The 14,153-nt window shown below is 42.3% G+C and overlaps 1 protein-coding gene across 1 annotated transcript in view; it reads left to right on the forward strand.

The window, feature by feature from the left end:
- Positions 1–14,153, forward strand: part of b4galt2 (UDP-Gal:betaGlcNAc beta 1,4- galactosyltransferase, polypeptide 2) — a 380,928-nt gene that overhangs the window by 301,572 nt on the left and 65,203 nt on the right. The window contains exon 4 of the mRNA XM_060922806.1: positions 13,857–13,979. Coding sequence (XP_060778789.1) covers positions 13,857–13,979 — 123 coding nt within the window. The remainder of the gene's footprint in view (positions 1–13,856; positions 13,980–14,153) is intronic.

Raw genomic sequence — 14,153 nt, forward strand, 5'->3', positions numbered from 1 at the left:
CCACTACAGCTACAAAAGCTACTATGATCAGACCTTCAGAAGAAGAAGCCACCAAGCCAAGAAACCTTTATTTTCACATGTACACTCAAGCACACAGTGAAATTTAACCTCTGCATTTAACCCATCTGAAGTAGTGAACAGACACATGTGAGCATTGAGCACACACACATACTCAGAGCAGTGGGCAGCTATGCTACAGCACCCAGGGAGCAGTTGTGGGTTAGGTGCTCTTGCTCAAGGGCACTTCAGCCCAACCTCAGGCCATGGCTGCCCCATGTTAACCTAACCACATGTCTTTGGACTGTGGGGGAAACCCACACAGACACGGGGAGAATATGCAAACTCCACACAGAAAGGCCCCCATCGGCCACTGGGCTCGAACCCAGAACCTTCTTGCTGTGAGGTGACAGTGCTAACCACTACATCACCATGCCAGAGTTTGTAAGCTCTGAGTTTGTAATGTCTGTCTTGTAGGCATGTGTGGTTAAACATGACAGAGTGCTATCTGAAGCTGTTATATTATTATGTTATATTAAACACCGACAATGCACTGCTGAGTAGAGCTAGATAATTCAGTATCTAAACATTAATGATTCGCGTCAGTATAGACATGACCTTCAGAGACATAAGCATTCATTTATGGAGTTGAAGGAAAGGATGAAAGTTATTAACTTGAAGATAGGCTGCTTGTGTAAGCCTTAATAGCTGGGGATATTAAAGTGTTCAGGAAGGGGTTTGCTCTTCAAGGGTTAATGAATACTTAATGCCTTGCCATTTTCCTTTAGTCGCAGATACTGGTCTTCTTTCATCAAATTTTGCCTTGATGTTTTCTCACCCTCTTCATTACTCTTTAACAGAGCTGATTTAAACTCCATTTTAAGGTTATTAGGAGATGAATCCAATACAGTTTAGGCTACAAATGCATAACAGATTATGCGATAATATTTTCTCAGTTAGATTCTGTGATAAAGATACTCCAATAATAGACATGTGATGAAGGAATTTGCTCCATTCTGCTTATCTAGAAAATGGGATCGGATCTTGTAAACAACATTATTCTTCAAAGGAAACTTGAGATAATAAGGATTGTTTTTCCGCCCTTTTGCATCTTTGTTTTGCCATAGCTGTGACCTGCATTTGTAGCTGTGTCATGAATTTTGTTATCCTATGCCGTTCTCCCACTGAAGGATTTTAAAGAAGTGTTGTAGCAGCCATCCTACTCTGAGATTTTAATGAAAGATTCACGACACAACTAGAACTTTATCATCAACCATCATTGACTGTTTGCAGTGGTGCTTAATCGGCTGCTGTTGAGCAAATTATTTTTATATAATGCAAGATTTTTGTCAGCAAGACTAAAATCAGGCCAAAAATCATACAGTGCAAGCCTGGTGTACTTCATTACATCACTGGAATTCAGGTTTTTGTTCATACATTTTCATATCATTGTTATTTCTCTCAGCAGCACATGAACTGGGAGCTGGCTAATGCTCATCCATTATGTCAAAGTCGATTATAGGCTCAGATTCCTGCTGTGTTTATAACAGGCTTGTCAATTTTCCGTCCTCAAGGGCCTCTGCACTGCAGAGTTTTGTGTTTACCAACTTTAAACATGCATAATTCAGTTCTACACTTAAAACCCCAAATCAGAAACAGTAGGGACAGTATGGAAAATGCAAATAAAAAAAAGAAAGCAGTGATTTCTAAATTTACTTTAACTTGTATTTAATTCCAGACAGTATGAACCCAAGATATTTTGTCTGGTCAACTTCATTTCATTTGTTAATATCCATCACGGGCGATTGATCTAAGACAACGAGGGAGGCTCAGCCTCCTCTAAAAATGACGAACATCGTGTAGGATGAATTGCGCTAGGCTTATGTTATAGCCGACCTTATAACATTGCTATTTCAGATCCAGAATCATAGAAATATATGTGCTCAACCCAACTACAGTGCGAAATCATTCCGTTATAACTTTTCCCAGTTCGCCTAATGTGTGCGTGAGTTTTTTCCCCTCGTGACAGCGCGATGCAGCCCAGCCTCAGTGGACTTCAATGGCATTTGGGAGCTATGCGCTTTTCAATATCAAAATGCAAGACGATTATTGGACAAATACTGCGAAAACGCCTGCCCACGGACTCCCAGCCTCAGTGGACTTCAATGGCATTTGGGAGCTATGCGCTTTTCAATCTCAAAATTCAAGACGGTTATTGGACAAATACTGCGAAAACACCCACCCACCGGACTCCCAGCCTCACAGTGGGAGGGACATGGCAAAGCTTTCCGCAAGGAGACTGGTGATTGGTGAAAGCGGCTGGATATTTTCTTTGATTGACAGCTTGTTTCAAATGTAGACAGGCAGCGGTGAATTTCAGTTCAGTCCCATGCGGATTCGCAAGTGGTGTGGTGTATTGTAAGAGATCAGCTTACATTTCGATTTCATTCATTACATACGGTTTCTACCAGCTTTTTTAGTTTGTATATATTTTCATTGTAAATAAAGTGTAAATATTGTGTTGTCAAGTTTGCTATCTTAGTTCCAGAAATTTCGTTTATTTGAGTGACTGAACTTGAACTTGAGGGGGCTAGTCAGCTAGCAAGAAAGCTGCGCACGGATGCCAAGCATTGTTGATTTAATTTTGGCGAAGCCATTTGCCAGTCTTCCTTTTGAGGAAAAAATTAAAATTAAAGAGCAGGGTAGACCAACACCTCAAATTGTCTTGGTGAAAAAGGTAGGGAATAATACTCGTTCCTTTCAGCTCTCCTGGTACGAGAAAGTGAATTGGCTAACAGCAAGTGACCCACATCAACAACAGTAAATAGGCTACTTTAGTAATATGTCATGGATGGACCAAAAATATAGAATCTATTTAAAATGTTTATGCTGAGTATATTATATTGGAATATATATTTTTCTGGATATGAATTAAACACAGCTACAATTTGGAAAACATTTTTAAACAAAAACACAGCCGAGAACATTTCACACTACAGACCTGGATTAAAAGTGAAGGGTTATCAAAATTGTCAATAAAACATTTCTCAGTCAAAATAAGTAAAATATAGAGAAAGTGTCATTGAATGAAATGTGTGGCACCCAGCTCTATGTTTGGCTCCCCAAGGTCAGTGCTTGTGCCTATTCCAGAACACTCTGCTGTTACTGCTGAGGTTCCTGACAAAGAGCTGCTTTCAATAATGATCAATTTTTAAACAACATGCCACAATTTTAAAATATAAAATGTTAAAATATACACACACACCCCCAACACCACCATCATGTATATTGGACAGTAGGCTAATGGGCCAAAAGAACCTGTTATTTCACAGTTTGTGACCCTGCCAACAATCAGCCAGATCAGAGGCAAGAGTATGGGCAAAATTGATGTTTTTTCTTTTTTCTTTTAAAATCTGGAAATATCGTAACCGACCAGCCTCCCCTGTTTGAAAGACTACCAGCCGCCACTGATATCCATCCATTCCTGCATTTCAGGCCTGCAACACATTCCAAAAAAAATGGGATGGGGACAATTTTGGGCTAGTAATGAGGTAAAACAATTAAATAATAATGTGATTTGAAACAGGTGATGTCAACAGGTGATTGTAATCATGATTTGGTACAAAATCATTATCCAGGATAAGCCTAAACTCTGAGGAGCAAAGATGGGCCGAGGGTCTCCAGTTTGTCAACAAATACATGAGAAAATAATTGAAATGTTTAAAAACAATGTTTCTCAAAGAAAGATAGGAAGGGATTTGGATATTATACCCTCTATGTTGCATGACACCATTAAATGATTCAAGGAATCTGGAGGAATTTTGGTGCGTAAAGGGCAAGGGCTCAAGCCTAAGCTGAACACCTGTGATCTCTGATCCCTCAGATGGCACTGCATCAAGAACCGTCATTTATCTATAGCTGATATGACCACGTGGGCTTGGGATTACTTTGGAAACCTTTGGCAAGCCCTACAATACAGAGTTACATCCACAAATGCCAGTTAAAACTTTACTGTGCAAAAAGGAAGCCTTATGTTAACTGTGTCCAGAAACGCTGTCAACTTCTCTGAGCTCAGAGGCATCTGGGATGGACCATCACACAGTGGAAATGTGTATTTTGGTCAGATAAATCAGTATTTCAGGTATTTTTTGTAAAATTGGATGCCATGTGTTCCAGGCCAAAGATAAAAAGGACCGTCCAGACTGTTACCAGAAACAAGCCCAAAAGCCAGGGTCTCTCATGGTATGGGGTTGTGTCAGTGCCCTTGGTAAATGTAACTTACACTTCTGTGATGGAGCATTAATGCAGAAAAGTACATTGAGATTTTGGAGCAACATATGCTGCCTTCAGCACAACTTTTCCTGGGGTATTTCAACAAGACAATGCAAAACCACATTCTGCACACATTACAAAGGCATGGCTGAGGAAGGAGAGGGTGCCTGTCCCCAATAGAGAATATATCTGGAATTTTGAAACAAAAAATATAACGACAACCCCGTACTGTTGCACACTAAGACCTGTTTGCAGGAAGAATGGGACAAAATAACACCTGAAAAGCTTCATCACGTGGTGTCTTCAGTCCCTAAACATCTTTTAAGTGTTATGAAAAGGAACGGCAACATTATAAAGTTGCAACTTTTTTTGAAATGTGTTGCAAGAATCAAAATTGGAATTAGTTTATTTTTGGGGAAAAAAAATAAAATTAATGAGGTAAAACATCAAATAATGTGCTGTTGTTTTGTTTTGAGTGCAATACAGATCAAAGATTATTTACAAATCACTGTTTTCAGTTTTAATTTCAGTTTTTACATACCATCCCAGCTTTTACTGATTTGGGGTTGTACATCTCAAATCAAATTAAATGCACTTGCTCATCATATACTAAAACTGCTTTGAGGCTACCGTGGACACAATTATGAAGAACTCACTTTTTCAGTGCTTGTTCACCTATATTTGGGTATCTTTATTGCCTACCAACCCACAAACTCTGAAATAAGACATCCAGTCAGTTTCTTTTGCACCACCTGTTTCAGAAAACGTGCAGACCGTTCAGATTTATCTCTCATTTCTATATTACAGGTGGAGCTCATTTGAATTATACCACATCCTCGCCTGAATATCTCCACTCATAGCTTGAAAACTTCTTTTGCAAATGAATATTCATGAGGAAATTGCTACTTGATTGGCTGCCATAAAAGGGGGGTTTGGTGAGAAGTGGCTCATTATCATTTAAAAGAACAGGCACTCGAATCGGCTGTTTTGCACCGAGCTGTTTAAACAGGGTGAGAAGGGAGCTGTGGTGCTTTATCCTTGTGCTATTTTGACCAAAGCATGTCACAGACATTTCATTAAGACCTCAGAGAACTGTGTCAACTTGTGGATAAGTGGTATGATATGTCACCTTTAAAGTAAAGGTCCAAGGAGACCATCAATCCATGGCTGCTCACCTGCCTGCTCTAAAATGCCACAATTGTTACAGAACAGCATGAGCTTTTCCAGTCTGCATTTCATCAAAGCCTGTACCATACCTGCTCTAAACCTCATCAACCAGGTACTAAATAATATAAAATGCACTCTAATGTGCTTTCGTGAGACCTTCAACTCTTTGACAATGATTACTTTCATCCTCCTCTGCAATCAACAACTATACCAGGCAGTATAATTGAAATTCAAAATAAAAGCACATTTTAAGAAATATCATAAACAAATATGCTTGAAGACAGAAAAAGGGTACTTATCAAAATTAATTATATCTCATCTCCTCTAGCCGCTTTATCCTGTTCTACAGGGTCGCAGGCAAGCTGGAGCCTATCCCAGCTGACTACGGGCGAAAGGCAGGGTACACCCTGGACAAGTCGCCAGGTCATCACAGGGCTGATACATAGACACAGACAACCATTCACACTCACGGTCAATTTAGAGTCACCAGTTAACCTAACCTGCATGTCTTTGGGGGAAACCGGAGCACCCGGAGGAAACCCACGCAGAGAACATGCAAACTCCGCACAGAAAGGCCCTCGCCAGCCACGGGGCTCGAACCCGGACCTTCTTGCTGTGAGGCGACAGCGCTAACCACTACACCACCGTGCCGCCCAAAATTAATAATATAACTCAATTAAATGTTACGTACACTTGCTGAGAAGATAGACCCTTCAAGCTTTTGTGTGACTCACCTGACAAGGTTTGGAATCTGGCACTAATGAATAAGTCAGGTGTCTTTTTCCAGAGCCCATGCACAGAAGCTGGAATGTGACTCCAAAGGCTCGACTGCACTGTTTTTCCTGCTGCAGCAGATGGACTCATTAATTTCAGCTTGTTGTCTTTGTATGTGGGGTGGGTGTGTGCGCGTGTGTGTAGTTTTGTACTTTTGTCCTTGCTGTTGGCGGTTTTGTGTGGACGGATGTGTTTTGCTGTCATTTTCTAAACTATTCAGGCACACACACACACACAAGTATGGCGTATTGTAGCCCCAGGCGAACCCCAGGCATGGGCTCATGCCTGTCCTCAGGGAATCTCTTCAGGAGAGTCTCCCTTCATGTTTTCATCATGAAACCTTAACACAATTTTTTTTTCTTTCCAGCATTCCTTCATAACATTGCGAGACCTTTTTGAATCATGCTATTCATGTAAACAAGTATCCCCATTCCATTCATGCCCTCTTGTTTGGGCCATGATTTGCTCAGATCCCAAAGAAAGAGTCCAAATTTTCATCTGCAGTCAAATAAATTAATTAAAAAGAAGGTTTTTGTTTATGCTAATTGTTCTCACTAGCAAAGACAAATTCATATTGCAGAAGAGTTAACTGAAACTTGCCCCACATGTGTAATAGCGTGTATTGTTTATAATGTTAAAGGTGGGAAGCCATGTTAAACAAACAAACAAACAAACAAAAAACTGATAAAAAAAAATATTACCATGAGTGCTCTGTTCATGAAATATACGCATATAAAATAAACAACTTCATAGGCTTGTTGAATCCTCTGGTATAAGAGCAAATATGCAGTGAATATTGAATATAAAACCAATTTCCTCGTGTTAAGAATAAGCAACCAACCTTTACATGTATTAATAAGCAGATCTGCCAACCTTTATCCATTTTGCACACACACACTCATGTTTTAATATCAGAGTACGCTGCAAGTTGTCACTCAAAAATAGGCATGAAATGATTCACCCAATTCATGATATTGGATTCACGATTTAATTTTCCCATATTCTGGAGGAAAAAAAGAAGAAAATTATATTACCAAAGAAAATGTAACATTCTATTCTTTTTTAACTTAAATATTCATTTTGTTAAATAAAAAAAATTGTTTCATTTTATGAATAACCAACAATAATTATTTACCCACATTTTGAAGGATGGAGTAAAATATAATAGCCTTTTTAATCTAAAATATTCCTTTTTTTAAAAAATGAAAAAGTTAATAAATTAACTTTTCTTGATTTCATTTCTTAACTTTTATGAATATTTGTGCTACCTCCACTTGCTTCTCTTTTCTTTAGCTTTCATCAGTCTGTAAAAATAGAGCTCTGATTTCTTGTTAAATCTATTTATAGTCAGTCATACAACAGCTCTTTCCCAATTTGGATCTGTTTTTTGTGTGTTTTCGTGGCATTAGAGCTGTGTTACTTCCACCTACAGTGAAGTCACATGCATGCCCACTATTGTACGTTACACTATTGTACCCTCTGCTGTCTAAACAGCATGATTATAGCTAGAAAAAAAAAACTGAGATTATGCAGCATGATTTGAATCGTCATAAATTTGTATCATGATTTAGCGTTTTATATCAGTATGTCCATGCCTAATCAAAAGTACACAAAAAAGAGCACTTTCCTTTTTCCCCAATGAAAACATTAGATAATTAACACATGAATCTGGAATGATTTGCACAGGTGTTCTGAACTATCTGATATTAATGGACACCCTGGTAGCCCCTCTCCCTCCCCCCCCTCCCCCCCCATCCCAAAATAGTAATCTCTCATCTCAGTTATGCTCCTTGAAAGATGACTGACACAACACCCTTGCATTGTCATGGTAAATGGAGAATGTTCTGAGTCCATTAATGTGAATTATTATATGTACAGGACACTTTTTCAGTGGAATAAAAACATGTATTCTATTCCCTTCTAGCAGGTTTCATTCATTTGGTTTGCTAGCATGCAATATTGTTAGCATATCGCTTATCCTATGTGTATTACTACGTCATTCTACCATACCTGCCAACCTGTACGCATCTTGCATAGCCGCTACGAATTTTTACCTCATTGTACAACTGTAAGTTTTCACATTAAAAAGTACGCATATCGTCCGAACTCGCATTTCAGTCAAGTTCTTGCTGAAGTTGATACCGCTGATCTGTGAGAAAACTCAAAGCCAGAATGGAACGCTTTGCCCAATCCCCCCGCCCCTCTTCCAGAGCGTGTGGCTCTGCCCTCTTCACCCCCACCCCTTCCTCCTTCGCGTCTCTGACTTGAGTGCAGCGGTGCAGCCAGGTGGCTAGAGCGAGTCGGGGATTGAAATGTCGGTTAGAGACGTCGTTTTTATATTTGTAACAGAAACGGTTGTGTTTCACGTGTACTCAAGAGCTTCCTAGCTGTTATTTTGTGCATTTACAACACCAACAGTACAGGCTAGTTCTTCATTTAACTTCGAAGCCGTCACTTGAGGTTGCATATTCGATGCGGTAACCAACGAAGCCTGATTACAATTCCTCTCGCGCTCTCATTGAATCACTATGATAAGTACCACTTTATTGATGTGCTCAACAAAACGTAGTGTGTTGTATATCTTAAGGGCAGTCGGTAACTTCTGTCAATGGTAGCCTAGAATGTTTGCAGATGATGTGAAGTCGAAAATTGGTCATCCCTCTTATGAAAAAACCTGCGTGGTACTGCAGTATCAAATGCTTTTTTATACAGTATTACTGCAGTAAATGCAATATTTCGAATGCAAATGCAATAGTTTGCACATGAAAAAGGCATACTACAAAATACTGCAGTGTACTGTATAATGCAATATTTTTACTGTATAATGCAATATACTTCCAACATGTTAAAAAATGCAAAAGTCTAAACTTATTGCATGGGAAATTTGTGCATACCATGTTTTGTGTTGAAAGTGCCTTTTTTACATACTGTATTAATTTAATGTGTTGTTATTTATTTTGAAAGAGTGGCTCTGTTTAATTTCATTTCATTTGCACATGTATTTAATGTTTGTTGTGCTTTTCAAAACGGAAGGAAGTTCCCAAGAGCCATCAATAACAGTTTCCCAAAGTCTATCAATAGGAATGTTTTACAAAACTGGACTATGTTCCCAAGGTCAATCAATAAAACTGGATTGAAAATGTGTTTTTGGTCTGCTGGTTGTGGTCTGTGGGGGCGCATGTGCGCCGGGTTGGGGTGAGGTTGACGCGGGGGGGGTACTCATCTCATCTCATCTCATTATCTCTAGCCGCTTTATCCTGTCCTACAGGGTTGCAGGCAAGCTGGAGCCTATCCCAGCTGACTACGGGCGAAAGGCAGGGTACACCCTGGACAAGTCGCCAGGTCATCACAGGGCTGACACATAGACACAGACAACCATTCACACTCACATTCACACCTACGGTCAATTTAGAGTCACCAGTTAACCTAACCTGCATGTCTTTGGACTGTGGGGGAAACCGGAGCACCCGGAGGAAACCCACGCGGACACGGGGAGAACATGCAAACTCCGCACAGAAAGGCCCTCGCCGGCCACGGGGCTCGAACCCGGACCTTCTTGCTGTGAGGCGACAGCGCTAACCACTACACCACCGTGCCACCCGGGGGTACTCATGAAATTGTAAAATTGTACTCAAATTTTTTTCAAGGTTGGCAGGTATGCATTCTACCCAATGGAGAATGAGCGTTGAATATGGTTTACGATATTGCATAGTTGTCAAGACAACATGACGTCACACATCGGAGACGTAAAACTTCCGCACTAGCAAGCAACTGTGACAATTTGTAAACAAAAATGGCCACCAGGTTTGCTTTGTTAAATATGGAAGATTTTGAGAGAATTTTGAAAGAGAAAGATGCATTGAACAACTGAAAGGAATGTGTAATAATAATAATAATAATAATGGCTTTTTTGTGGTATATCAGATTTATTCCATTCAGCTAGCATGATAGTGAACTCGTCTTCGACTCATTCAATATCATGCTAGCTGAATGGAATATATCTGATATACTACTCAACACCTGCCAATATTATTTAAATATAAATCTGTCAATATATGTTTGACTTAGCTAACATTAGACATGTATAACATATTGTAAGACTTTGAGCGGGTGGGTGGAGCACAGAAGTACGGCAGGCCAGAACTGAGTTGTCAAAACTCTTTATTGTGTTACTTTTCAGTCTAACACACTCCCAGTCACCCAGACACACACACACATTAGTCGTCTGGCTCGGGAGAGAACTCCCTTCCTCCTCTCTCTCCCTCCTTATATAGGGCGTGGTCACTGGGGAAGACACAAACACAGGTTAATTGACCTCAGGTGTAGTGATTCTGCCACTTACCTTCCCTGACTCCGCCCTCTGGTCACAGACCGACGCTTGACCACGCCCCCACCACCTGACTCAGGCCGGGCAGCCGTCCGGCCTGCAGCCGACTCCCCCCGATGGGAGAGGAAGTCCGCCACGACCATCTGCGCCCCCAGCCTGTGGATCACCTTGAAGTTAAAGGGCTGAAGTGCCAGATACCAACGGGTGATCCACGCATTGGCATCCTTCATGCGGTGGAGCCACTGGAGGGGCACATGGTCCGAACAGAGGGTGAAAGGGCATCCCAGCAGGTAGTAGCAGAGGGCGAGGACCGCCCACTTGATGGCGAGGCACTCCTTCTCTATTGTGCTGTAGCGACCCTCACACACTGACAGCTTCCTGCTGATGTACAGCATGGGGTGATCCTCCCCCTCCACCTCCTGGGACAAAACAGCCCCCAGCCCTCTGTCCGATGCGTCCGTCTGCAACATAAAGGGGAGAGAAAAGTCAGGGGAGTGTAACAGTGGCCCCCCACACAGTGCAGCCTTCACCTCAGAGAAAGCCCGCTGGCATTACTCCGTCCACTGGACCAGATCTGGTGCCCCCTTTTTAGTGAGATCAGTCAGCGGGCTGGTGACGTCCGAATAATTAGCTATAAACCTACAATAATAGCCAGCCAGTCCCAGGAACTGTTTTACCCCCTTTTTGGTCTTGGGCCTCGAGCAGGCCGCAATTGCTGCCGTCTTATTAATTTGGGGACGCACCTGCCCATTGCCCAAGTGGAAGCCCAGATACTGTACTTCCACCCGCCCAATCGCACACTTCTTCGGGTTGGCTGTGAGACCCTCTCGCCTCAGCGACCCAAGGATGGCCCTCAGTTGTTGTAGATGCCACGGCCAGTCATTACTATAGATTATAATATCGTCCAAGTACGCGGCTGCATAGGTGGTGTGGGGGCGGAGGACCCTGTCCATAAGCTGCTGAAACGTAGCGGGTGCCCCAAACAGCCCAAAAGGAAGTGTGACGAATTGGTGTAAGCCAAACGGTGTGGAAAAGGCCATTTTTTCTTGGGATAGTGGAGTCAAGGGGATCTGCCAATAACCCTTTGTCAAATCCAGTGTCGATTTGGCCCCAAATCCCGGCCAATCAGTCCCCAAAATTATCGAGTGGGTAAGGCGAGGATTAACCGCCGCCTTTACTCTAAAGTTCTCCCCTCGAAATAGAATGTGGACTGACACTAAAGGGTAGTTGTGAACATCCCCGTGCACACACAACACCTTCACCAATTGTGCTCTCCCCAGTGCCTCGTCTTGCACCAGGCTTTGGTGGATTGAGGTCTGATTACAGCCAGAGTCCACCAAAGCCTGATACGTATCCCCTTGGACACTCACCGGTATGCGATACGCTCCGGCCCAATCGAGGGCGGTTCCTGGCGTGTCGGGGATCCGGACCACCGCGCCCACCTCCTTTGCCGAGCACTGATGCCGGAGGTGCCCCGGCTCCCCGCAGCGCCAGCAAACCGGCCCGGGCTCTCTCTCTGCACCGGCGCTCTGGGGCTCACTCACCTGAGGGGGGGAAAGAGACAGACACGGAAGCAGGAAATGGGAGGGCACCACGGCTGCGGCGGGCTGGCTGTGAGGGAGTCTTACATATTGTAAGACTTTGAGCGGGTGGGTGGAGCACAGAAGTACGGCAGGCCAGAACTGAGTTGTCAAAACTCTTTATTGTGTTACTTTTCAGTCTAACACACTCCCAGTCACCCAGACACACATTAGTCGTCTGGTTCGGGAGAGAGCTCCCTTCCTCCTCTCTCTCCCTCCTTATATAGGGCGCGGTCACTGGGGAAGACACACAAACACAGGTTAATTGACCTCAGGTGTAGTGATTCTGCCACTTACCTTCCCTGACTCCGCCCTCCGGTCACAGACCGACGCTTGACCACGCCCCCGCTGCCACACATATGCATCGTTAACACCATGCACCATTTCATAAGGATATCACATTAAAAAAATGAGGAAAAAAGATTGAATAGGCCTGCTGATGGCCTAATGGAACAGAAATGCATTTGGCTTGTCACCAGAGATTGAGAGTTCAAATCCTGACAACGCAACAACCATTTGTGGTTATTATACTATGCAATCGTGGGCGTCTGTGTGCTTATGTATGCAGAAGAGGGCAGACAGTTCTTTCTTTCTTGGCTGGCAGCATATCTCGGAGGACACGTGTGTTAGCCCTCACCCTACCCAGTTTTTAGCAAAGCTAGCACTTTACAAATAATTGTAATGTTAATAATAGAACTGAAAAGTGATTAAAAATGATGCTTGCTCTCCTGTTGGAGTTAGCACAGACAGTCATGGTGAAGAGTGGTGTGATAATCATCCAGCACTTTGGAAAAAAAAAGATGCCATTCATTTATTTTAGTTAGCTCTATTCTCCTGCATGTAAACATTTCTAGTGTCTTCATTCTGGTGAGCATTTTTCACATGCACTGCAAAATTGTGTACATGCTGTGGTTTCTAACTTCGACATGTAAGTTGTGAAAGGACTATATAGAAAATGTACTGCCACCCCCTCTCTCTAGTCATAACCATAGGAATGTATGAAAACATGCAAAAAAAATTTGTTTTTTCAGGAGCTTGGGCCAGATATACTGTTAGATCTGGGAGAAAGAAAAGGAGGTAGGGAGTGTAGTGCTGGATGAAAGAAGGTCAGGAGGGGAATCGGATGTCATTTCAGACACAGGATTCCACCGAGGGTGAATTCTATCTCCCAGCTCATTCATGCAAGACGGAATTGTGTCAAGTTCCAACACCTCAGTTGGCAACCAGACTCGGATCCCTTTGTTTGAAATCCAGGGAGGGATTTAAAGTATTATTTCCTTACATCTAATATCAGCTCAGTGTGGAGATATGGTGCTCAATGGAGCCTAGAAAGTATGCAAGAAATTAGTGATTGGAATGGCAGGCTAACTAGTATTTCCTAGTTCCCCTGAGGACTGAAGAACAGATGAGCCAGAACCCTGGAGCTGTGAGGCGGCAATACTGTTTGCTGTGCCGCCTCATCACCCTATATTTGTTTTTTCTAAGTAAAAATGTGATACTCACAGTTGCTTAGGAAAGGGCTTATTGTTAAGACCTTGACAGTACCACCAAGTCTGACATTGACTTGAACATTCTGACAGTCGGAATAAAGTTCAAGATATTTTCTTTCTAATGGTTGTTTTTGTAACAATTCCTTGAAAATAGTACAACATCCTTTTGCCCAACATGCCAATGTATGGATTAACACTAGAGTAACTGGTGTGAACTGTCTGTAGCTGACTGCTCCCTTTCTCTTTCAGGTTACCGTATGCAGGATATTTTGGAGGAGTTTCTGGCTTGAGTAAGAAGCAATTCCTCAAAATCAACGGCTTCCCCAATGAGTACTGGGGATGGGGAGGAGAGGACGATGACATCTACAACAGGTGACATCTTCATATGTACTACACTACCATTCAAAAGTTTGGGGTCACCCAGACGATTTTGTGTTTTCCATGAAAAGTCACACTTTTATTTACCACCATAAGTTGTAAAATGAATAGAAAATAGTCAAGACATTTTTCTGGCCATTTTGAGCATTTAATCGACCCCACAAATGT

Source organism: Neoarius graeffei, chromosome 1 (assembly GCF_027579695.1).
Source record: "Neoarius graeffei isolate fNeoGra1 chromosome 1, fNeoGra1.pri, whole genome shotgun sequence".
Lineage (NCBI taxonomy): Eukaryota > Metazoa > Chordata > Actinopteri > Siluriformes > Ariidae > Neoarius > Neoarius graeffei.